Below are 27404 nucleotides of genomic sequence, written 5' to 3' on the forward strand. Positions count from 1 at the left end.
TCTGGGATTCTGAAAACATTAAGGAAATAGCAATTAGAGTGACATTAATATCCATTACCATCATTGTTCGTTTGCCTTTATTATGGTACATATTACATTACATTAATGAAGTTGGAGACTTACCATCCTCGTAAGAATTTCCCACACACTTCCTACTTCATTCATGATTAATTATATTAATTCAGTCATTTTGTTTCTTTTAACGCCATTTTCATCAGAGCTAGAGGGTGAAATTAATTCCAAGATTAAAGAAAGCACAAAAATACGTACTGATTCGCAATGTAGTACAAGAGTCTAGAAGAGATTAAGCGTTACGTGTTCTATGAGCGTAAAGAAACGAAGCGCTCTATTGCTTATCAATGAACAATGGAAAATTAATACTGTTAATTGTAATATGTTCCAATCCGCAGTTAAATGATCTTTGGTCTAACAATACTCTAATTCGATTTTTGAAGTCTATGTAAACGATATATTGCTTACACATTATCTCTAATCATGTAGCATAATCAGTACGATATAAAAACAGAATTTTATATAAAAATTTCAGTCATACTTTCACAGTATCAAAAATGTGAATGTTTTCATCCCTATCAACTATCAAGCAGGAGGCGGGATATTTACTAAAAAAAAAAAAAAGAGAGATAACTTTGAATAAATGGAGGTAGATTGCAACCGTTGCAGAAGCCGGGCTTCGACACATAAAAACACAGTACAAGAAATGTGTTTTCCATTGTAAATAGCCTACATGATCTAACTTAATTCAGTTCGTATATTGCAATCCATTCTAATATGACATACTGTGCCATATTTACGAAAATGGTTATTTAAAATAGATGTCAATACTAAAAGTAGTTCATAACGACATTCTAACCGTTTTGTGATTTCTTTGTATCAAATGCAGTCCAAATAGGCCTACAGGTATTAGGTCTGTAGTAAAGAAAAAAACATTTTTTCGTTACATAAATTTGCTATAATATAGTTCCTCCATCGTGTAGATAGTGACATTACTATTTATAATTTATTTATTTGAATTAGTATTTAGTAGGCCTATTAGTTTTTGAAACCATTTACTGCCCACGCAAATAAAAAGGTGAACTTTACTTTTTCTGAAGTAAACACAAATCAGGACATTATTTATAGTCTAAAACCTGCATTTTACGTCACATTTAAATTGTACCACTTAAGTAATAAGTTATCCAATGTTTTACTGATTTATAAAAGAAAAAAGTACATATTATGTATTGCATTCTTTTCCCGTGTTAATTTCCACTTACGAAAATGGACATTTAAAGTAATGTAAATGTGAAAATATATTAGTAGTATATAATTTCACTCTAAGCGCCTAAATCTTGATTTAGTGGCTCACTCATGCGTAAGAAAGATGTTTGCAAGTAGTGACCGGTAATCTTTCTTCTTCTGGTCAGTCGGGTCACTAAAATTGCACGAAAAAAATAAATTTCTTAAATGTAATAACTTCTTTAGAGCAACGTTTTCCGTCTTCCAACTTCACCGTTTCATCTACCAATCCGTTCTACGTAATACTAACAACCTGACGAATAAAATATGATTAATTTGTATTTTGTCGTCATTCCACTTATAATTCAAATGAAGAACCATTATCTGTTATTAAATTTATTATGTTATGTATGATGAATTATTTCCGGATCAATTGAGTAACAGAAACTATATGTGAACAAAGTTCTGGAAGTTGTTCAGGAGAAAAAAAACTAGCAGACATAAATCATGTCCAAGACCAGACTTTTTGGGCGTCAGGAACGCTGAAGACGTCTGTTTCCGTGAAAGTGTGATAATTTATTTTCCTTATACATCTTGATTAGACAACTTTTAACACTATATCACTTCGGAATATGTATTATATGTCTTTCTCGTGTTAAATTTTACCCTACCTGATTAACATGTTTCGGCCTGCTATTGACCATCTTCACAACTGGTTGTTGCTGGTCTTGGCGCCTTTTGTTTTGTTTCCTGTCGGGGGCGTGTTTGTGTTGTGTAATGTGGAGTCAAAGAGTGTGTGTGTTCTGAAATTGAGTTGTGTTGAGAATTTAATTTGGATGTGTTTTTTGTGTGTGTATATTTCGTATTGTTCTAGTGCAGAGTTTCTCGAACTTTTTTTTTGAAGTGGGAACCACTTTTGTAGGTCAGAACAATTCCGCGGACCACCTTACTCTTGTTCCCTTCGAAAGAACAATTTATTATTTTTGTAGCAAAATACCAGTATACTTATATTTTAAAATATAATTAATTAATTATAATACTTTCCTAATTATATTTTTTGTAGCCAATCACAAGTAACTTATAACAAATTCTGTACATTGTTGATCCATCGCTTGCCTGTTTAGTTATTTGAAATCCTTCTTGCGCTAGTAGTTGTCCAAGTCTCTGTTAAATAGTGCCCTTTATAAATAATGGAAAACTGGCTTCGATCCGGATCTTTGAAAAGAAAGAAACATGAAGGTACGTTTCATTTAGGCAGTGCTAATATCAGAAGCTGTGTGAAGAAATATATTAATTATAGTGTCATTAAAGAAATATCTAATCCTAGTTGTAGCTATTCAAATAAAAATACTTTCGTAAATATCACAAGAGTTATTTGGAACTTGGATTTACTTGGTGTGACAATGAGAGTAAACCATAACCTCTGTGCGTTGTTTGTTACGAAGTGCTTTAAACGAGTGTATGAAACCTGCAAAATTGAAACGGTACTTAGAGATGAAACACGCAAGTGTAAAAGTAAACCTGTCGGATTTTAAAATAGGCGGAGTCTAAAATTTCTTATATCGTCATCTGAAAAAAAAAAAAAAAAAAAAAAAAAAAAAAAAAAAAATTAATGCAGAAAATGCCCGATTTTCTACAAGTAAAGATGCAATTTGGCACGTTCTATTATTCGTGTACGATGTAAAACTATTAAGAAAGTCATCAATATATGAAAAGATTCCTCTGTTACTTTGCTCCTCTGTTATTAATTCGGGTGATCCCTGGCTGGGTTACAGGCGCGGCGCCAGATATGCAGGAGAAGATGGCGAGAAACGCCACGTTCATAGTGCTTTAAATCCCTCTGTTGTTGCTGAGAGTAGAGTGGGAAGTGGGTAGACGGGTAGGGAGAAAAAGTGAAAGGCGATTGCCATGTGTAATTTTCAAACTCTGAGATTTTCAGCTATAGTGTGATACGCAATTCGTTTGAATTTTATTTTTACTTCTATCTTTTTTTAAGGACCACAAGGGTAGAACTCGAGGACCACAGGTGGTCTGCGGACCATAGTTTGAGAAACGCTGTTCTAGTGTGTTTAGTTTCTGGCTTTTTGGTTGGATGTGTAGAATTTTCATATCTGTGTTGATATCTCTGTAGGTGTGGTTAGCATTTGTGATGTGTTCTGCATATGTGGAAGTGTTTTGTAATTTTGTTATGGCTGTGATGTAACACCTGCAACAACTTCTACATAGGACAGACAGGCAGATCATTTCAAACACGTTTACGAACACATGCGAGTTCCGGTGCCGAAGAGTATTTTTCTCCGCTCCACCCATCCTTCATAAAATTATCAAACAAACTTCTGTCATTCTTTTTATCTCATTGCGTTATGCCTCATTACCTCTCGTCAATGGAACATACTCTTGATTTCACTACTTGCATTCAGATTATGTAAACTATTTCAAACATCCCGACTGGCTTCCATTCTTTGTATCCGCGTTGTTGCGTGGTATTTACTCACCCGTAGGTGCAGTGCGCTGCCGAGATTGCCCAGTTTTTGCCGATGATGGACGCGCCGCAAATTTGATGTCCTTGGAATTCAAACGACAACTGCAAAAAAAAAATGACCAACTTATAAGTCAAATAGCTATAGATACGACATTGCTGTATAGAGATTTTCAGCACCGTGATATGGATGACTGCATACAAAACGAAAGTTAATGTCGCTGAAGGATGTCCGTGTAAATTATATAAAAATTGTTGCTGCCGCTATAATGAAAATTATTATTATTATTATTATTATTATTATTATTATCATTATCATTATCATTATCATCATATTCATCTCTTTAACTGTTTCTACAACGATTAGTATTCGTTTGTCTATGGAAGTTGAATTTCAGATGTTATCTATTGTTCTAAAAAAAAAAAAAGATGTTCGGACAATGTGATTATCTTTGACAAAAATGTTCTATGAATTTTCCAAGTAATATAGTGTCAGAATTAGAATTAGAATTAGAAAAGCCCATTACATCCTTAGCAGGCAAGGGCCTCCTACCATCGGTAGGGCAGCTCTACTTTTGCTCACGGGGTGAGCTAGTCCCTGTGGGCCTTACTCAAAGTTGAGTCACTTCACTTCTCCACTTCACTTCCCTGTTTTGTGGTATTCTTGCAACATAATATTATTGCCTCGTTATAATTTCCCAGTTACATTATTTTTCTTCCTTCTGACTGTAAACATGTACAGGAACATCATTTTATTTTTAGTAACATTTCTAATATTAATCTGGCTATACCTTAGGATCAACAGGAGAACAGGAAACACCGTTTGTTACCCCCTTCCACGACTGGAGTTCGATGATACTGGTGTAATATACAAACAAATCACTTTACTAGGTAGGCCTATAGGAGGGAAGAAAAGTAGTTCATCCATTTACGTAAACTAGGAAATATCACGCTTTTGAGTTTGATAATTTTCATTAGGTTTATGTTTAATCAAAATGCAGTACAGTATTAACAATGAGTGTTTTACTCACAAACTGAGGTGTCCATGCGGACGTATTCATTATGTAGTGTATATTATACTGTCTACAGAACATTTGCGTACAATATAGAGTATGAAGTTAAATTGAAAAATAATCATAATATGGATATTTAAACACATTTTTGAAAATGTTGACCGTTCATTTCGATACAGGCTTCAGTTATAATGTGCATATTATCGCATTATAGATTATTGTACCTAATTCCAATTACCAGTTTCGTCCTTCGTACTAGTAACTCGTGTTAAAATAATTCTGTTGGCGTACCTACTCTATAAAAGAGTATCTTACGTACTGTAAATTCAATCTTCACTTGCCCGATCCGAAAAGATAAAATTACTCAGACATGCTATCTACTGTCCGTCCAAGTGCTTATGTCGCAGGGTCGTAGAAAGGGGGGAAATCACGTGACAGTTAATTACTTAACGAGGCCCTTTTATTTAAGTTATGTTAAACAGTTGTGTAATACAACGCAGACGTCCAATTCCTAACAGAAATTAATGTTCTCAGAAAAGAGCTAAGGCAGCCCAGCCACTAGCCTTTACCGAGAGGCGAATAGAAGCAGGTGGAGGAAACCGGGATGCGACGTAGGCAAATGGACGACAGCACCTGTGCAAAAATGATTCAATATTGAAAGCTCTTTCGTCACGGAAAACGCGAACATATTTTTGGAACGTACTGTTTACTATGGCCGTAAGGCTACTATGACTGTATATGCGGTTTTGGATCTGTGTGAGGACGGTTGAACTTCATTAGTAGAAGGGGTGGGAGTGAAGTACATTCAAAAACTCAGGTACAATAAAAATTGAAGTAAAAATAAAATGATGTCCCTGTATATAATTACAACACCCGAACGAACAAAAGCTCGTGCTCGGACGCAGTTCAGTTATAAGACCTGTTCAATACAAATAAAATACCAGTATTACTTGAGGATGTGGAAACTCACCTGAGAACGACGCAGGAATTAAACCAAAAGCCAACAAACTGTCGCCAAAAGAAAAAGCCTAATGTTGCCCGAGTAACGATAGGTCTGACATTAATAAAATTGCGCTTAAACATGAGAAAGTTTTAATTATTTTCTTTCCACTAATTTTTGAATTCATATTTCCATGAAAAATTAATGTTAACTTGCTCTTTGGACTTGAAATTATGACAGGTCTTGCCTCCTCTACTGTACCCATGAAGGCCTATACAGGGTTTATCAGAGTAAGGTCAAGCGTGAAGGAGGTGATTCAGGACCTTATTTGCAACAAAAATCCTAACACACTTTTCCAATATTGATCCCCGTTTCCGAGTTACACGAATATCACGTACCGTATCTATCCCCATTTGACTCCACACCTAATGGACCTGTCTGCTTGAGAGAAGGTAGGCTAATTGTCAGTTGTCTAGAGCAGATACTCAAAATGTCCCCCTCTTGCACGAACACACGCTTCAGTATGCCATCTGACCTCTCGCTGCACATTATCCAATCCGTGCTGGTGTATCTCCATTGCAGCCGTGTTAATCTTTGCAACGATCTCTTCCCTGCTTGCTATCTCCGTTTGGTACACTTTCTCCCCAGAGAAAGAAGTCCAATGGTGTTAGGTCTGGGGACCGGGCTGGCAAGGCAACTATGGTATCAACTAGATGGTGCTCCAGCACATTTCAGACTTCCAGTACGCCAATGGTTAGATCACCATTTTCGAGGTAGATAGATTGGAAGGGGTGGTCCCATTGCCTGGCCAGCCCGGTTTCCAGACCTAACACCATTGGACTTCTTTCTCTGGGGCTTCATGGAGGAGAAAGTGTACCAAACGGAGATAGCAAGCAGGGAAGAACTCGTTGCAAAGATTAACACGGCTGCAATGGAGATACACCAGCACGGATTGGATAATATGCAGCGAGAGGTCAGACGCCGTGCTGAAGCGTGTGTTCGTGCAAGAGGGGGACATTTTGAGCATCTGGTCTAGACAACTGGCAATATAGTCTACCTTTTCTCAAGCAGACAGGTTCATTAGGTGTGGAATCAAAAGGGGGATACATATGGTACGTGATATTAATGTAACTCGACGGGGATGAATATTGAAAAAGTGTATTAGGATTTTTGTTGCAAATAAGGTCCTTAATCACCTCCTTAAGGTTTGACCTGACCTTTTGATACACCCTGTAAATGAATTGTTTTTACCAGAATAATGTTATGAATTGCTTGAAGCTATTGACGTTGCTCATGAATTACTCTCTTTTAGCCACTTCTAGCTGCTGTCCCTCCCTATATTGCACCAAATTCAAGCTGCTGTTTAATATATTATAGAGCTGCATACCTGGTAAGGATGATCTTCTATCCTTGCGTAGCTACCGCCCACAATTCTACCATCATTACTGTCGTTTGAAGTTTCGACATGTGCACCTGTGAACATGGTGAAGATCAATTGAGTGACGTATAAACTCTTCTCATATTGCAAAAAGAGTATTATCTCGACTCTCGCGGCACTCTCATATAATACGAACGAGTGGTTGCATAATTGGGGGAGGGTTTAATAAAAAACATGTAATAGTAATATGCGTTACAAGAGCGGTATGTTGAAGTTTTCATGTTCGAGGAAAAGTTTGAAAAAGCGAAACGTAGTTGAGCTTTTTTCATTTCCAAGAATTTAAAGAAAACATACCGCTCGTGTATCGTACATTGTTTTGTGCGAAGATCGTTTATTGCATACCTGAAAGAGGCATTTTTAATTAGTTGTAATGAAATCTCCATCTTGGTTGCTGTCCAATGACGGCGAATTTGTAAAACAAAAATATCTATCTTCAACATGGTTGCTTTAAAATGTTTTATGCTCGACCATGCCGAAATGTAGTAATTATACACCTCGTAGCAGTCCTTTAATGCATGCCATTAAAGTACACGTATTCATTAAAGTTCAGGTTTTCGATTATTCTCGGATATGCAATCGAAAGACGAGGGAAACGTAACGGAGGCTGGAAATCCAATACTGTCGCAGAAGGTTATGTTCTGTTACTATAATAATTAGCGTTAATTGTAAATAATATTCAAATAAATTCAATTTGTCATCTCGTTTTTCAATTCTAAATCAATTTCCAGGTTATACACTCTCTGCATTAGATCAAGGTCAATGACATTATTGTTCCTCGGAAAAAAATAATACTTTCGCTTGCGCTCGTTTCATAAACAATCAAAAATGCATCTTAATTATTATCATTATAGGCTCGTTGCATAATGTACTATTCTGTGTTTACTATACTCCAGCAGGCCGTGATATACGTCTGTTTTTTTCCCTCAGTCTATGATGAGTCTGGAATCTTGTTGATTTTTTCACGGCTTCCTTAATGTTACTTGCATCACAAATGGAGTAACTTTATTGGAGTTGTAGAGTTTACTTAATTTTTGCAAATATTTAAAAACAATAATTAACAGTGCAATTTAGGTGAAATTGCAGTGGTAAGTTTCCAATTTATAATTATTACTATATTGAACGTCTCTAAAAATAATATGTTAAAAGCCTAAAGCAGTAAAATCAATATGTCACTTAAGCGGTAAGAAGAGGGAAATTGTTGTGTGTGTTAGGTTGGGAATACTGAATGTGGAATTTTAGACTTTCCGCGGATTGGTTTTGTGCGGAAACCAAGCAAATACGCACGATCTAGCACAAAATAGAGTTATGTTTAACGTTGGTCCATAGTGACTTTTGTGGGGGACAAGATTGCAATAGATATTTTTCTCGAGGTTCTCCCGTTTCCCCATGTAATGTCTCTGCATTACTTGAACATTTCTCCATTCCATCATCATTCCGTAGTATTTAGTATTCCCCGAACGCTGGCTGGCGACGCATGAAGGGGGCTGGCATAGGGACGAGTGTTTCTTCCTCGAAACCTGGTTAGGCAGCGAACCTTACCGCAGTCAACCGATGTGGGTTGGGTATGCGCCTAGTTTAAGGGTCAGCGCAATATACCTAATAAAGTCGCAGCGATGGGTCGTAGTGTCCCCTCCCTTAAATTTAAATTCAGTTCAATCCTAGATCATATATGAAGAGTCCACTGCAAGAATGATGGATGTCACTTTCTTGTCGAAAATGAACCAAGACTGTCAATGCATAGCTTAAGACATATAGAATGTACATAGAGAGTTACATGGCATTAACACTGATAGTCATTGTCCAGTAATGATCGGAAAATCACAGTTAAGCTTTAGCGGTAAGCATTTCAGACTTTCAATCCTTCTCCTGCAAAATGTATTCCAAATGACATCCATCATTCTTGCAGTGGACTCTTCATAAGTAACAGGTTATCGCTATGTTGAAATCAACGAGCACAGAATGCATAGAGTACACATGAACAGCTTGGAGGTGAAGCCGCTTTTGTGGACAGTCGCCATTATGATGCTACCAAAACATTGGGCTCCCGGTTAGCACATGGGCAGTTGATTGTGATGTTGCATCGTTGTTTTAATTAGTAAATGAACTAATTTCAATATGCCTACATGTGCTACGTATGGCTGCACAAACAGGTTTTCAAAAAAAATTCCTGGAATAACTTTTCACAGGTAAATATGCATGTGTAAAATGTACTTACTACCGGTAGATAATGGATGATTTAGTCTAGGTTAGTCGGTTAGATTCGTATTGTTCACGTATTTGTTTAAGAGAAAGGATTAGTGTATTGATATTATTGTGATTAATTTTTATAATCACTAAATCAGACTTACGCTTTGTAGACTTGCATTTAGGAGCGAAGCTAACCTAACAACCCATGTTGGAAGTTTGTGTCGCATGCTATAGAAAATGGGTGTACCGAGGTTTCTCTTCAACCGAATGCACGTATTCGTTTGATGAAGAAAAAGAAATAGTGTATTAATATTATTGTAATTAACTTTTATAATCACGAAATCAGACTTATACTTTGCAGACTTAGTAGCTTCATTAACTCGGTCGTGATCTAACTTGACCCACTTGGCAATAAAACTTGACTTTTGTTCGCCGTTATAATCTAATTATATACTATAAACGAAGAGCGTATCAAATATTATATGATTAAGAGCATTCCACTTTTTCTCTAAACAAAATCGGGACATCTATACGAAAAAATGGTAAAAGGAAGAGAATGATAATTTGCGTTAAGAAGCAAGTTGCATTATTAAATCGAAGCAAATGGATCAACCTATAAAACTAATTATTATAGGTTAGCATTTTTGTTCGACTAGTAGCAAAATAAGGTCAAACTGTTATCTTCCTTTTTTATCATTATTGTTTGTTTAACCTTCCAGAGTACCTATTAAATATCATACTGCAATTTGAAGAGCTGTCAATTTAAATATGTATATATGTGATTTATCGATGACAGTTTTGCAATTTTTGCTAAAAATACGTGCGTAGCGATTCTGTATTACGAAACAAACAAGAAAGTGTGAGTCCTCCAGGAAATTAGGGACATATGGAATTCCTATTATCATAAGATCTTCTGTAACGTAATAGCTATTTTGCAATGTTTTGGTAGCAACAAGATGGCGTCAGGTCCATCAAACCGGCTTCACTCCGTCCAATGGTATTAAGATGCTAGTGTCTACTCTATGTATTCTGTGCTCGTTGGTTTAAAATCGGCAGCACTTTGAAGAGAACAACCGCCAGGATCGCCACCCGTCCGCCGTAAAAGAACACGAGATGGCAGTACAGTCGCTAATGCAATTCAAATGGGAATTATGACGTGACTCCTTATGTAACAACTAGATGGCACCATAGTAAACCTGACAAAAGTTGTTAACGTCAAAGCCTATAAGGCCGACCTATCTGGGGTATATTTGATCTAGGGTTCAATACAATATTGGTACGATATTCTAACTTTACTGACCTGGCAACTCTGACTGTGCGTGTCATTCTCTGCCGCTCGCACATTACACTGTATTTACTGAATGTTGACTTGTGCCACTTTCGTTGAAAATTGACACTTGTGTTCTCACTGTTTTACTAATCTTTTCACTTTTACTTTTCCAAGTTTTGCAATTATTATTATGATGATTATTATTATTATTGTTATTATTATTATTATTATTATTATTATTATTATTATTATTATTATTATTTGAGCAAGAAAGAACTGGTCTCTTTCGATTTCCTAACCTAGAGTTAAGAAATCATTTCATCCGGACCTGATGGTATGTCATCTTTTCAGATCAAATAATGCCATAAAACTGTCTTGAGGGTCAGCTTCCGTAACTGACTAAAACGTAACGGTGTAAAAAATAGACTGTGCTGTCTGACTGGATATTGCAGACTGACGTATGTCGTCCTATTTTAGTTTCACTTCTATGTTAAAGCCGCAGCATAAAAGCTAAATATTTTGTTACGTTTTATGCCACATAGAATAAATTAATCCTGATCCAACCATTTACTTTAGATGTATACAATACCACGCAGAATATGGATCTCATTCTAACATTAATTTACGTTGTCTTCGAATTCAGTAGAGATTGTTCGGTGTACGCCATTCGATTTGTTTGACGTACCTGAAACCGCGATGACCAATAGCAGCGTCCGCAGGCATCTCAGGTTGTCAGCAGTTTGTTTCTAGAACAGGAATCATAGCATGAGTGCAAATTTCGTTAATGTGACATTAGCCCATGTAACGTGCCCTTCCCTATGGAAGGTGCGGGGTGTATCTTAGTAATATCACAGACTAGTATATACAGTCACGAAGCTAAATACGTAGTAAATATCCATCTATAGGTAGTTGCTAACCACTAGGATCGCTACTATCTCCTCATTAGATACAATGCGAAATAGTATCGGCACAGTCTATTGTTCCTAGTACCCTCATAAACTCAAGCTTCGTGACTGTATATAGGGCCTACTAGACTGTGGTAATTTTGTACAATTGTTTTCTCTGTGGCTAGAATATTCAAATACTGTATATTTATTCAGGAAGACCACCCATCTGTTAGGGATTTATGTCAACTTGTTGAGTGTATTCTCTTCTGTTGAGAGATACAAGGGATAGTTTCATCATAGTGCGTGAGATAGGCGATCACTTGACGGAATGTACTGTACTTGCTTACTCCTTACTTCTTCATACATGAATCCAGGATATATTGTTGCCAATATCATGATGTTCATGTAAATCAGTTCAGCTATTGACCAGAAAGTGAGGGGTTCAAATAGTATACTAATGGTGTTCTTTCAACTTGTTTTTCCTTTCTACAGTGGAAATACAACTGAATGGAATATGTTACAATTTAATTTCCACATATTTACTTACTTATTCTAGTACATACCTACTCTATATACACTTGTAGTCTTTTATGGAAAATCCCAATATTATACACATTCATATTTACATCAGTTAAAATTAATATATACAGAGTGTAACGAAAATAGTGGGCAAAACTTCAGGTATGGATTCTTCAAATGTAGAGAAGAAAAAAAGATTGGTTATATGAACATCGATCCGGAAATGCCTGGTGGCCGCGCTGTAGGGATTACAAGGAGGATCATTGTGCACTACAAAACTTAGGCATTAGTTGATTAATGTTTCAGTCTGTGTACATTTGTTTACAGGAACTGTTCAAAATGTCCACCTCCTGTCTGAATACAGGCCACAGTTCGTCGCATTGACGTCTGGACCTGCTCCCAAATTTCTAGCATAGCACGTATTGTCAGACAGCGTTGTTCAATTCGCAGGCGTAGAGTTTCCCCATCGTTCACAGGAGTCGAATACACAAGCGACTTTAAGTGCCCCTATAAGTAGAAGTCCAATGCGCTGAGATCTGGTGAGCGTGAAGGCCAAGCAGTTGTTCCACCTCGCCCTATCCATCGACCAGGGAATGTTGCATTAAGATATCTACGTATATCCAGACTGAGATGTGTGCGAATTGACTACGACCCTTTCGGATGTCAACTGCAGTTACGTGAAAAATCACAGGAACCTGCAAAAAACGTGGTTTCGTAATTTCCAAGAAAAACTTGTTCTATGTACGTAATAGGACTGACAAAGCTCGAATGAAATTAATTCCAGAGGGAAAGAAGCAAGAAAATTCACCCCCACCACAAGCTGCACCATCCGAAATGATACAAATTAATCCCATCCGAGCTTTACCAGTCTCATTATGTACACAGAAGATGTCTTTCTTGGAAATAACGAAACTACTTTTTTCTGCAGGCTTCTTTTATTTTCACTTAACTGTAGTTGGCTTTGGAAAGGATCGCAATGTACCCCTCCCAAAAAGGCTCGATTTTCTTGGCCATTGCTGTTGTGATACACCGTGCAATCTGACTATGAAATCACTCATTACTGATCTGTCACCTCTCACCACGCTTTATCTGTCATGTGACACCTGACGCACATGACGTCATTCACAATTCGTTTCCAGAGATCGGAAACAACCCTCTGTAAAAGTAATTATTCTAGTACGTATATGATAATTACAACGTGTTGCAATAACAGTGTCGAATAATAATTTTTCTGTATATGACTTTATACATTCGTCATAGAGAAATGATCTTACAGAAATTCTTCATACGTTCCTTTTCAGAAATATATCTACTTATACTAAGTGTTTTACTGCTACATTCGATGAACGAGATGTAAAATGCTAAGCAGGCTTCTATGTAGGATTAGGTCTTAGGCGTTGCAAACTATATTATGATTGTCATAGTTCTATCTTAGTATAAAACACAGTATGATATAATTAATTCCTGAATCAGTATTTTTTAAATTAGGCTTATACAGGGACATAATTTTATTTTTACTTCAATTTTTATTGTACCTGAGTTTTTTAATGTACTTCACTCCCACCCCTTCTACTAACGAAGTTCAACCGTCCTCCACACAGAACCAAGACCGCATATACAGTCATAGTAGCCACAGTACGTTCCAAAAATATGTTCGCGTTTTCCAGTGACGAAAGAGTTTTCAATATTGAATCATTTTCGCACAGGTACTGTCGTCCATTTGCCTACGTCATATCCCGGTTTCCCCCACCGGATTTTATTCGCCAGCTAGTGGCTGGGCTGTCTTAGCTCTTTTCTGAGAACATTAATTTCTGTTAGGAATTGGACGTCTACGTAATATTATACAACTGTTTAAAATAAGTTAAATAAAAGGGTTTCGTTAAGTAATTAACTGTCACGTGATTTCCCTCCTTTCTACGACCATACGACATAACCACTTGGACGGACAGTGGATAGTATGTCTGAGTAATTTTATCTTTTCGGATCGGGCAGAAGTGAAGATTGAATTTACAGTACGTAAGGTACTCTTTTATAGAGTAGGTACAGAATTATTTTAACATGAGTTACTAGTACGAGAAACGAAACTGGTAATTGGAATTAAGTACAATAATCTATAATGCGATAATATTCACATTAGAACTGAAACCTGTATCGAAATGAACGGCCACCATTTAAAAAAATGTTTTTAAATATCCATATTATGATTATTTTTCAATCTAACTTCATTCTCTATATTATACGCTAATGTGCTGTAGGCAGTATAATATACACTGCATAATGAATACGTCCACATGGACAGCTCAGTTCGTGAGTAAAAACACTTATTGTTAATACTGAACTGTATTTTGATTAAACAAAAACCTAATGAAAATGATTTACGTAAATGGATGAACTACTTTTCTTCCCTCCTATACCTAGTAAAGTGTTTTGTTTGTATATTACGCCAGTATCATCGAACTCCAGTCGTGGAAGGGGGTAGCAAACGGCGTTGATCCAGAGGTATAGGCAAGTTAATATTGAAAATGTTAGTAAAAATAAAATGATTTCCCTGTACAAATACAAAAAACCCAATATTGTCAAGGAGCTGACATACTGTAGTTATACAGACAAAACCAATACAGACCTACCATTATTGCTGAGCAGACAGGCAATGTTGCGATGAGTAACTTCTCGAGGAACTTTGTGTATAATTATATACGCGTTTCTTAGTCTTTACGTAATGGTGAGGAAAGATAATTAGAGAGGCTTGTCAGATAAATAACTTCACAACAATTGAAATTATCAGGAGTGCTGGACATACTATCTTTGTTAGAGATTTCATGTGGGATACCTATTACCTACTTTATGGATTGTTTCTGTACTTTGACCAGCCTGTTGCGTGTTATGCGCCCTCGGTTGATAAGAATTCAGTATGTAGAATTTGATACGTTGTCTGGTTGTCTTATGTAATCCTATGCTAACCATACATACAATAACATAAATGCGGACATGGAAATCCTACACATACAACCCAAGAACCAAAAACTCAACACACTAGAACAATACGAAATATACAAACACACTAAAACACACCCCGATCAAATTCTCAACACACAGATCAATTTCAGTACACACACACTATTTGACTCCACTTTTCAACACTTTTCAACAATCAAACGCACCCACACAACAGGCAGAGAAGTTCGAGATGACGCCGAGATCTAGTAGGCTCTGAGGATGGTGTGATGAAGCATCGAAACAGATGTAAGCCGCACAGACTTACATAATTAACACGAGTAAGTCCGCTAGTTAATCAATTACAAACAACATGTTCCCGAAGTTGCGTGCTAAAAAGTTAGCTATAGTAGTAAGGTCACAAGAGGTCTGAGATTTCCCGATAAAACTCAGACCTTGAGTGACATTTATTAGGACTATTTCGTGAATGAAATGAAAATGTAAATAATATCCCGAAAATTCGCTCACAAAATGTTAATAATTGTAATTTATGAATACTTAACCTATTCAGACATTGTGAAGTTGAAAGAGATGAATATTGATTACTGGAATAAAGAAATTAGATGTTATTCAGTAATGTAAATATACTGAGAAAAGAGAAATACAGGTTTAACAATTTTAATTACATGTACTGCACTTTTTTCTTGTTATTATAACAGAAATACATTTTCATTATCTGCTAAAGTCATAATTTAATTTAAAAATTTTATAGCAGACCATTCCAAGTAACTCTAGTTGCTACATTCCATTCCTACGACGTCCCAGGTAGCAGTTAGCTTACAGTTCATTTTCGAAGCTGTTACTTGCGAACTATTGATCGAAGTTTGGTATTCCAGATGAGCGAGAGCAGATGAAACAGTTCCAGCATGAAGGAATTATATTCTATCTCTACTGCCATTACCGAACCACTTTATGCTTTCCTGTTTGCAGACTTCGTAACTGAACTTGTTTTCATTCATAATGTTCTGTCCAAGGGCAGGTCTTTCACTGAAACGTGCAAACCCTGCATTCTCTAGTCTAACATATTTTCTGTTTTTATCTCAGTATCCGCATATGATCCATATAAATACTATTGATACTCTATATAAAACTATGGTTAGAAGTAAGCTAGAGTATGGGTCTGTAATATGGTCACCTCAGTTCCAGTCCCATCAGATGCACATAGAAAGGATACAGAAAAGATTTTTACGTTATTTATATTTTAAAAAACATCACGTGTCGTCTTATGACAAGCAAATTTCATATAATCAGTTACTTTTTGAATTTAATTATAAAACTTTAAAATCTCGACGATTAATAAATAGCCAAATTTTACTCTATAAGACTGTTAACGGTATATTGAATAACTGTGATTTTCTTAAATTCCTTCAGTTCAATGTAAAATGAACAGAATTACGTCATAGGCAACCTTTTATTATTACTATTCCTAGAACTGTTTTCTTCAAGAACTCTCCATTGTTTGTTATGTGTAATACATTACAACTCTCTGTCTTTAAACTGTGATTCTCAATTGGATTTCAGTTTAACAATTGAAAAATTTCATACAATATTAAAAAGCATTGTATTTCCTTAGATATTTCAATTATGAAGAAGTGTATTATATTGTTTTTACTCTAGTTTTTAAATAATTTTGCATCATTATATTGACATTTGGCACTATATTAAGTGTAATATTATATTCTAGCATCTATTACCAGTATGTATTCTCTTTCTTTCGTTTGTGTTGTTTGTTTTGTTGTTTTTTTTCTTATTGTGTATTTTGTGTATATATCTGTGTAAGCCACCTGTAATTGGAAGCCTGCTTCTGTTGGTGGTGGATTTAAAATAAATAAATAAATAAATAAATAAATAAATAAATAAATAAATAAATAAATAAATAAATAAATAAATAAATAAATAAATAAATAAATAAATAAATAAATAAATAAATAAATAAATAAATAAATAAATAATAAATAAATAAATAAGTAAATAAATAAATATCTTAATGCTGTATTATTTGATATATTTTCCTGCCCCGAACTCTCCTCCCGTTCACCATTCCTTCCAGTGCAATGCATCATTCAGTAGGCAGTTTCTTCTCAGCCAGTGACTCAGCCAATTCTTTTTTCTCTTCCTCTTCCTGATCAGTTTCAGCATTTTTTTTCTTCACCCACTATGTTTAGCACAGTTTAATTTATTATTTTGTCCATTTCACACGCTCCATTCTTCTCCATATTCACACTTCAAATGCTTCCAATCGTTTCTCTTCACTTTGTCGCAACGTCTATGCTTCTTCCCCATACAATACTACACTCCACATAAAGCACTTCACAAGACTCTTTCTTAGTTCTTTTTCCAGAGGTCTGCATATGATGCTCCTTTTTCTATTAAAACCTTCCTTTACTATTGTTATCCTCCCTTTGACTTCTTGGCAGCAGCTCATGTTACTGCATATAGTACACCCCAGTATTTGAAGCTGTCCACTTGCTCTACTGCCTCATTTAGAATTCGCAAGTTTAACTTCTTTACTTTTCTTCCTATGACCATGGTCTTTATCTTGTTTGCATTTATCTTAATTCCATACTGCTCACAGCTATCATTTAGCTTCAGTAACATATCCCTTAATATCATCTCCTCATCTGCTAACAATGCCATTTCATCAGTAAATCTTATGCATTTTATTCCTCCTACTATCACTCCTCCCAGGTCTTCACTAAATCCTCCAAGTAGATGTTGGTGATATAGGGCATTCTTGACGAACTTCTCTCCCTATTTTGCCTTCTTCTGTCACTTCTTCTCCTATCCTGACTTTGACTCGTTGATTCATATAACGATTGTTTGCAGTTTTTCTTGGGAAGGTAAATGCGATAGCTTCCGTTGATTTCCGCACACTACTCTCTCTTTCGCATCTTAAAAGATCCCAGGGGACCCCAGAGTGGGGTGAAGAGAGTGGATTTGACTAAATAGGCCCTCCGGACTTCATCGAAATTCACCGCGAGGGTTAATTATTATCAGGGTTTTTGAACCGATCAGAGACCCGGAAATCCCAATTAGCCTTCGCCCCCCACTGAACTTATTAGTGACGAAGAAATTGACGAAATTACCGGCCAGTGACAGATTCTCTTTGAGTATTTATATCTTCTTATAATCTATAAATGAGCAATTCCACGAAAATGTCATACTGAGGTGAATTTCTTGAAATTGATGTAGGACTATTTTAGTTGAAGAAATATGTTTCTTTATACTTCAAATCGCCTTATTTCGTAAGATAATGTTTAAAATACTCTTTCCTTTAGTCTATAACTTGCTGCAGATCTTGTCATATTCCAAACGCTTAAAAAAACACGTATAGATACTTATGTTTCGTGTCACAATTTGGACACGTAAATTTGTTTTATTTCGAGCCGTCTTTTTTGTATACTATATTTTGGTCTTTCCTTGAAGTAAATATGTAATTAGTTGAAGTATCCTAAGATCCTAAATAACTTAAAATCATTATAATTATTTGTACTGTAAGTTACGGTCAGTCCGTCACAAGAAACATACAAAAACTCTTCCACACAGCACAATAATTGACAGATTAAAATTTCCTTTGGTATTCTGCGTTATTACTACATGACCAATAAAAAAGTATTAGAACATTTTCTTCTAAAGTGATTTCGTTTTCCGCAGCGGCATTGTGAGTGACTCACATGTCGCGCTCTCAGCTGTTACGCTGTTCATTCTCACAGCGTACTCAGTTGCTTGGAAGGCCTTGGTGAAGTTATACGTGAACTGGTGTTAAGTGTGCAGTAATTACACCTGCAAAGAGCAAAATGAGACTCATGTAGCTCATTGGAGCAATAAGCAGGTCTCAATATTTACTGCTGTTGACTGGTTTAAACAGGAAGGTGACAGGGAAGTTCAGAAGAAATCGTCTGCATTAGTGTCAGATTATGTAGCGCATGACACTTATGCAGTGGATGTTTGTCTACGAAAAATATTTTCGGAAATTTTGGCGATTCTTCCGAACATTGAGGTGGTAAAAATATTTTCAGATGGAGCACCGAGTCATTTTAAACAGAAGTATACATTAAGCAATGTGACATTGCTTGCTCGCATATTTGGATTTAACATAGAATGGAACTTCTTTCAGTCACATCATGGCAAAGGGGCCGTGGATGTGATTGGAGGCCAAGTAAAAAGGATGGGATGGATGGCTGCGAAATCGGGGAAGAAGATACAAAGCGCTACAGAATTTTGTAACATTGTGAGCAATAAAAACATCCAAATTATTGTTAAGGAGGTAGCACAGATTGAGATAGACTAAGGAAAAAAGTATCTCGAAAAACGATTTGAACATCTTGCACCTATTCCGGCATTTCATGGAGTTCATTACGTGAAAGTGTTAGATCCCTATGTTATAGAATATGTACAACTGTCTTGTGAACAATCAGTGCGAAAGGTCCACAGGTTCCGTGTGTGAAAAGAAACTAAAGTTTGTTCAGGTAACAAGTGACATATTGACAGTGTTCCAGCAGTACATACTTGTTAGACTAAATAAGTGAGTCAACGAGTGCCGTGGAGTGCTTCTACGTGTTTAATTCTAATGGTTCAAATTCAATCTAAAAGTAGAACTCAACATTCTAATCTATTATTATGAACATAATATATAACAGCCATAGGCATGGGAAATATAAACTGTGATCTGCGTCACCTTATCTTAATCGATAAGGAGGTCATTGCCAGATGATTAGGAACGCGCTTGAATAACGTAACATACTGTCTTACGCTGGGGAGTTGATGCCATATAGAGTGATAAGCGCTGTGAAGGTTGCTGTGACACTCTTACAGTCCTAAAATTAAACACCAATGCATATGGTTTATATATACAGTATTTAATCACAGACAAAGAACTATATATATTATTAAGTAGGCCTATGTAGGCTACAACCGTCAAACCGTCTAGAATCGACCGCTTTTTTCCGTATTTTTAACGCTATTTCACAGACAATGCGATCTACTATTTCACTCAAAATGTTATGTTATAGCGCACAACTCAGGGATTGTTTTCTGTTATTTTCATTTTATGAACTTCCACGGTCACTGAGGAAAACAAATTTTAAACGCCGGTCGACTCAACCCTGTACATGGTGTTAAGTCGACCACCATATTAAAAATACATGTAAATGAACATTTACTCTCATTCCGGTCGATATCGACCTCCTTTTGGATGCTTTTATTGTTATTCACTTTATTATTTTTTATTTTTAAGTTATTTGGGTTAGGAAAAAGCGAACTTTAATACAGTTATTTTAATGTGCATACATTAAATAGGTTAAGGCTCATAAATTTAATAGGAAATATTTAATTAATTAGCAGACATAAAATTACATCAAACTACACACAACGTTATCACATTATTAATATACTAATTAATAAAATAGCCCTGAAAAATAGAAAGTACAGTTTTCATCTCCTAATTAATATCATAACCCTGAAAATCAACATCAAATTTTACGAATTCCTTTTCCTCCAAAGGAACAGAAGCACTTAGTTTTTTTCTACCTGAGCATAGTCAATAAGACTCACATCCTCCACCTCAGGATATATGAACTGGAATCCATCACAATTTCTAACAAAACGAAGTTCAAGTCCTTTTCCTGGAACCAGTTCCTCAATGCAACCAACATAAAATTCAATTGTATTTTTAGTTGGGAACTTCACTAAAAGCTGATCCCCTGATTTAGGGTCATCGAAATTGTCATTATCATTGTTATCTTCCTCTTCAACCCACTCATCTGACGAATCTTCAGTGGAATATCGTCCGTCTTCATCACTATCACTGGACTCCTGGTATCCTCTCTGTTTTCTTTTCTTGGTGGTTTTCTTGGCTTCTCTTTTTGTGGTCTCCTCAGTTGAGACAGGATGAGAGATTTCTTCATTTGACTGAGATGTTCCGCCTTCAGTAGGCCTACTGATACAATATTTTTTCCTGGTTCAATTTCAATTTTCCTTTTCCTTTTCTTGGCAGCTTTCATATTTCATACCCTGGAGCACTTTGAGACCGCTTCTCCCACCAGTGCCGGTGTGGACTGAGATTCTGGAGACTCTGTCAAACCAGATTGTGGTAGTTTATTAAGGACTCTTTGTGGCTCGAATGGATAAATTCCACAGGCCTGCATGGTAGACTCTGTACTGGAATACAACTTCAACTTCTGACATCTCTCAATAATATGGGAAAATATTTTTTGTTGTGATATGTTGTTAAGCTTAAAATTCTGATTACAGAAATAAAGTTATTTTGTATTGCATTATAGTTAAACAAGGCTAAATTGTTTAAAGTTAGACAGAGTATTTTTTTGTTACTATTTTTGCTTTTGGTAACAATGAATTTTACATAATCAAGGACGCAAAATACGTTTGGCACTACCTTGCGAGATTGAAGTGTTACCAGTCAGCTAGAAGCAAGCAGTGGCTGCTAGTAGGCAATTCTATTGGAATAAACACGTGAAATTAGAAAGTGTACACAGTGGTCGAATCTAGACCCCCAGGTCGACTCTAGACGGTTCCACGGTACTTGTATGTGCATTAATATGTGTCATTTAAGATGCATGGTTAAGCAAACTAATTTTTGTATTCTTGAAAACATATTATTCATTTAAATTAATCGTTATGTTAATTTACTACTTATCAAGTTTCATATTATTTTGTACTATTTACGGTTCTGTAAGTGCAACTTCATTTTAAAATTCAGAGATGTCAGTCAGTTACAGAATGAGGTGAGTCAGTTACACATCACTTTTTCGGCCATAACTCCGTTACTAATTGTGGTTTGGAGGTCGTTTTCAACTTAAACTGAAGATTACAATTTCCTTTCCGAACTATATTTTGCAAAATTGTATCAGGAATGACAATTCAGAGAAATCTGTGGAGAACCATGTTCACCCGAAGAGAGAGTAGACATTTATGTCAGTCTGTTACAAACACTTTGGACGTAAATAAATAGTATACTTTTCCTATTAAAGACGTTTATTTTTATATGTATCTTAAGTGTACACTTCCCTCTATAAAATCCTGCGGTGACACAGTCTAATTTCAACCCATTATACAATTTAGGCAGACATTTTGCTGTCAAAGTGTACTGTAAATGTCAGTCAGTTACACGTGGAATTGCTCAAATATAAAATGAAACTTGAAATTCTATGCAACAAATAAAATGAGTATTGATTATGATTTTTCTATTAAAATATTAGGGTTAGGGAAGAGTCGGGTAGTATCGGACATCGGGTAATATTGGACAGTGATGTTTCTTTCATCTACCACCAGATGGTAGTACAGTGATGTTTCATCTACCACCAGATGGTATTGTAGGGCCGCGGTAAGTAGCGAGCTGAGCTCCCTAGTCTGAGAATGACCCCTGATCACATATGTATGACATAATCGCGAGAACAGAGACGCCTTGACAGCGTTCTACAATAGTACTACCGTACAAAAAACATTCGCTCTACAGATGAAGTGAATTTCCGCAAATGATAACAAGACAACTCTCTATGGCTATATTGGCAAACTTTTATTTATGCTCATAAGCTCATTACTGAAACTAGTGTGTACTGCACAAATTCCTTATGACGTTATTAAACATTAAGCAATACTTACTTATTGGCTTTTAAGGAACCCGGAGGTTCATTGTCGCCCTCACATAAGCCCGCCATTGATCCCTATCCTGAGCAAGATTAATCCAGTCTCTACCATCATATCCCACCTCCCTCAAATCCATTTTAATATCTTCCCATCTACGTCTCGACCTCCCCAAAGGTATTTTTTCCGCCGGCATCCCAACTAACACTCTATATGCATTTATGGATTCGCCCATACATACGTGCTACATACCCTGCCCATCTCAAGCGTCTGGATTTAATGTTCATAATTATGTCAGGTGAAGAATACAATGCGTGCAGCTCTGCGTTGTGTAACTTTCTCCATTCTCCTGTAACTTCATCCCTCTTAGCCCCAAATATTTTCCTAAGAACCTTATTCTCAAACATCCTTAATCTCTGTTCCTCTCTCAAAGTGAGAGTCCAAGCTTCACAACCATATAGAACAACCGGTAATATAACTGTTTTATAAATTCTAACTTTCAGATTTTTTGATAGCAGACTAGATGACAAAAGCTTCTCAACCGAATAATAACAGGCATTTCCCATATTTATTCTGCGTTTAATTTCCTCCCGAGTATCATTTATATTTGTTACTGTTGCTCCAAGATATTTGAATTTTTCCAACTCTTCGAAGGATAATAAGTAAGTAAAATACAAATATATACATAGACTGGCCACCTTGAATATTTTAAAATGGCACTTTCTTACTGAAAGTACATGGCTGGAAAAGGAATGCAAAAGATAGAAACAAATGTTGGAGCACTGTAAGGGCGGTCAAGGTCTGCAATAGGCTGTGGTACCAATGTTGTTGATATAATTATGGTTTATTTAACGACGCTCTCAACCGTAGAGGTTATATCAGTGTCGCCGGAGTGCCGGAATTTTGTCCCGCAGGAGTTCTTTTACATGCCAGTAAATCTACTGACATGAGCCTGTCGCATTTAAACACACTTAAATGCCATCGACTCGGCCGGAATTGAACCCGTAACCTCGAGCATAGAAGGCCAGCGCTATAAGTTGTTGTTGTTGTAGTTGTTGTTGTTGATTTAATTTATGTTTTATTTAACGACGCTCGCAACTGCAGAGGCTATATCAGCGTCGCCGTTGTGCCGGAATTTTGTCCAGCAGGAGTTCTTTTACATGCCAGTAAATCTACTGACATGAGCCTATCACATTTAAACACACTTAAATGCCATCGACCTCGGCCGCGATCTAACCCGCAACCTCGAGCATAGAAGGCCAGCGCTATATGTTGTTGTTGATTTAATTTATAGTTTATTTAACGACGCTTGCAACTGCAGAGGCTATATCAGCGTCGCCGGTGTGCCGGACTTTTGTCCAGCAGGAGTTCTTTTACATGCCAGTAAATGTACTGACATGAGCCTGTCGCATTTAAACACACTTAAATGCCATCGACCTCGGCCGGGATCGAACTCGCAATCTCGAGCATAGAAGGCCAGCGCTATACCAACTGCGCTACCGAGGGCGACGTTGTTGTTGTTGATGATGATGATGATGATGATGATGATAACTTAGTTCATTATTTATTCGAAGTCTTCAAATATAAATCTACAGTTGGATGGTTCACTTTTCCAGATAATTTGACAGGTGTTATTTGTTTTTAAAACCATCTACAGTGTTCAGTATATAGCTAATTTACCAAATTATTTCAATGAAAAATAGCTTGTAAATCAACTTTGAAATTTCTGAATTACAAGTAATTAGGCGTACTATCAGTGTAAAATTTCCTTAGAGGAAAAAATAAATAATCGACTTAAAATTTATTTTTAAATAATGCGAATTATTGATGAAACAGCAATGACCTGTAATGACAGTAGAAATAAAGTCTTAGCTCTTTTTACCAGGAGTTGTTTCAATGTCATCTGGTCGCTCGCTAGCCATTTTCCGGATTCTCATGACATTTGCATTACTAACGCCGGCGTATTTAGCAGCTCTGGACGTGGCCTGCCTTAGGGGAGCGATTAGCCTCTTGTTTCGAGCCTCTTCGTCGCAACATTCTATTATATTCTTTATAATCTTCCTCTTTCTACTGTGTATTACTTGGCCACGCCGTCGAGTTGATCTTAGTTGCTCCATTGCTAAATACAAACTGTGAGGAGGTAATGTTTTCGTACTGGTGATACTCAGTGTTATCTGAGGTCCGCAGAATGCACACAGAGGTGACGAGGTTGTCATCTCTTTTCCCCACTTCCCCGCTCTCAGAAGTCTCTACTTACCGCGGCCCTACAATAGTAGCAGTGTTCAGATGTCGCAAACAGAAACGTAACCATGTCACTTAGGTACTACCATCTGGTGGTGGATGAAAGAAACATCATTGTCCGATATTACCCGACTCTCCCCTAATTTTACCTACAGGAATGTCCTCGTATTTTTTTCAGTAATTGTTATCGTTTTTCTGTGCACAATTTGTATTAGCTATGCCAATGTGCAGTAACACTTCACAACAATTGAAATTATCAGGAGTGCTAGACATACTATCTTTGTTATGGATTTCATGTGGGATACCTATTATCTACTTTATGGATTGTTTCTGTACTTTGACAATCCTGTTGCGTGTTGTGCACTCTCGGTTGATAAGATTTTAGTATGTAGAATTTGATACGTTGTCTGGTTGTCTTACGTAATCCGATTGTAAAGCACGCAAACTAAAACATAGTTTTGGAATTAATACATCTGTTGAAGAACATAATTTGTGCATGTAGCTATGTATAGCCTATATAATATCTTAATAAATTAATAAGAGCGACTAATAGTGGAATCTTCTATTTTGATCATTCATTGCTTTCTATTTTTTGTTCCTTTTCATTCAGACCGTTAATAAAATTATCTTTGTTCTGCTCCAGCATTATAAGTAGTCTATATCGTTAGTGAAAATCGTGCATAATATGCCACATTAATGTACCATAGTCGTAAAATATTACCATGCCAACTAAAACGCCATGACGCCTATTGTGACGGCATTACTTGTGCCATAAAGTTAATGTTTTGAAACGATTTTTCGTGCAATAACGCCGTCCATTCCAAAGTCCTTTATTTCGGTCTGTTGAAATTGTATCTCCTTTTTCCATTACGCAAGGTATGGATATGACATTGATGTTACTCCTGTGGGAGCCATTCTCGGGTATCAAAAACTGGAATTACAGTGTTGAATGTACTTTATAATGTTCAATTGACTTAGTTTACGGCGCTTTGTTAACTAGAATAGTTATCTAGCGTCTGAGTGAAATGAAGGTGATAATCCCAGCGAAATGAGTTCAGGGTTCAGTGCCGAAAGTTAAAAGCATTTTCTCTTAATGGGTTGAGGGAAAACTCTGGAGAATAGCTCAACCACGTAACTTGTCCCAACCGGGATTTTAACTCGAGCCCACTCATTCCACGATCAGACATGGTAACCGTTCCTCCACAGCGGTGGACTCAAATATCCTCAACCAGCTTAATGAAACTTAACTAACGGTGAGCATAAGGTGCTTAGGAAAATATTTAAGAGGGATGAAGTTACAGGAGAATGGTGACAGCTTACTGGGTGTTCATTTCAAAGTGTGTCATGACGTCACTGTTGTTGGGTCACAGATTTGAAGCGAGTTTCAGCTTATATGTTAGAGAAGTTGCCTATTATTTAAGGCGTTCTTCAATCTGAACTTGAGAATGTGTACGGTTTAACTTGAACGTCGTAGTAACAGATGGCGGTCTGTGTGCTACCATAACCTCTTTCGAACTGTGTTTGCGCCGGCAAGTCGTACGCAAGGTATTTGTTATCATCGGTTGCGTACGGTAACATTCCACAACACAAATCAAATGCTCCGTGTCCATGTTGACCGTCGAAGTTAATGTCAACAAATACGTAAGTAATCGTCTTAACCCTCTCCCCATATCCCGACAGTACGTATTTCCAAACAGTTCACATTCCTGCCACTATCGGCGTTACCGTACGTATCGGTACGTACTCTTCAGAATGAACGCCGTACTTGGTAGGCAACTTCTCTACCTCATAGGTTATACACCTCTGCGGAAGTGTAGGAAGATTGAATTCTCTAGGCTCATCGGCTAGCCACATGACGACATACAGCGAGCCATGACACACTTTGAACTGAACACCCAGTATAACGCAGAACTGCACGCATTGTATTCTTTACCTGACATAATTAAATACAGAGGTTTGAGATGGGCAGTACATGTAGTACGCTTGGGTGAATCCAGAAATGCATATAGAGTATTAGTTGGGAGACTGGAGGGAAAAAGACCTTTGGGGAGGCCGAGACGTAGATGGGAGGATAATATTAAAATGGATTTGAGGGAAGTGATATGATGCTAGGAATTGGATTAATCTTGCTGAGGCTAGGGACCGATGGCGGGATTATGTGAGGTTGGTAATGAAGCTCCGAGTTCTCTAAAGCCATTTGTAAGTATGTAATGACAGTTATTATTATTATTATTATTATTATTAGGCATACTATTATTATTATTATTATTATTATTATTATTATTATTATTAGTCCTATCATCTTTATCGTAGCCCAATGATAGTGTTTCATTACATTCAAACTCACACTATTATCCTGAAATGATACTCTTACAAGGACCCAATGTCAGACCAATATCACAAATCGAAAAGGGAATTTTTGAGGTGAAAGTACATTGAAAATAAAAATACCCGTGCTTCAGCTTTCTCTCCCACAGGCCCCCGTTTGGCCTGAAAAAAAATATTGAAATTGGATTATTTTTACGGTGCATGTAAGTCCTTCTTCCATTGAACCCCGGTATGACGGCAACAAGCATCGAACCCAAGTCTTGAAGTTGC

General features: G+C 36.6%; 1 protein-coding gene across 1 annotated transcript in view; it reads right to left on the reverse strand.

Moving 5' to 3' along the window:
* The window catches only part of LOC138715716 (trypsin delta-like), a 36827-nt gene extending 15718 nt beyond the window's left edge, over positions 1 to 21109 (reverse strand). Inside the window, exons 1-5 of the mRNA XM_069848771.1 lie at positions 20975 to 21109; positions 20493 to 20834; positions 11249 to 11309; positions 7056 to 7141; positions 3732 to 3820 (exon numbers count right to left, since the gene is read on the reverse strand). Of these exons, the coding sequence (XP_069704872.1) occupies positions 3732 to 3820; positions 7056 to 7141; positions 11249 to 11309; positions 20493 to 20834; positions 20975 to 21109 (713 nt within the window). The remainder of the gene's footprint in view (positions 1 to 3731; positions 3821 to 7055; positions 7142 to 11248; positions 11310 to 20492; positions 20835 to 20974) is intronic.
* Between the last annotated feature and the right edge of the window lie 6295 nt (positions 21110 to 27404).

The sequence above is a fragment of the Periplaneta americana genome, chromosome 15, assembly GCF_040183065.1.
Source record: "Periplaneta americana isolate PAMFEO1 chromosome 15, P.americana_PAMFEO1_priV1, whole genome shotgun sequence".
Classification (NCBI taxonomy): domain Eukaryota; kingdom Metazoa; phylum Arthropoda; class Insecta; order Blattodea; family Blattidae; genus Periplaneta; species Periplaneta americana.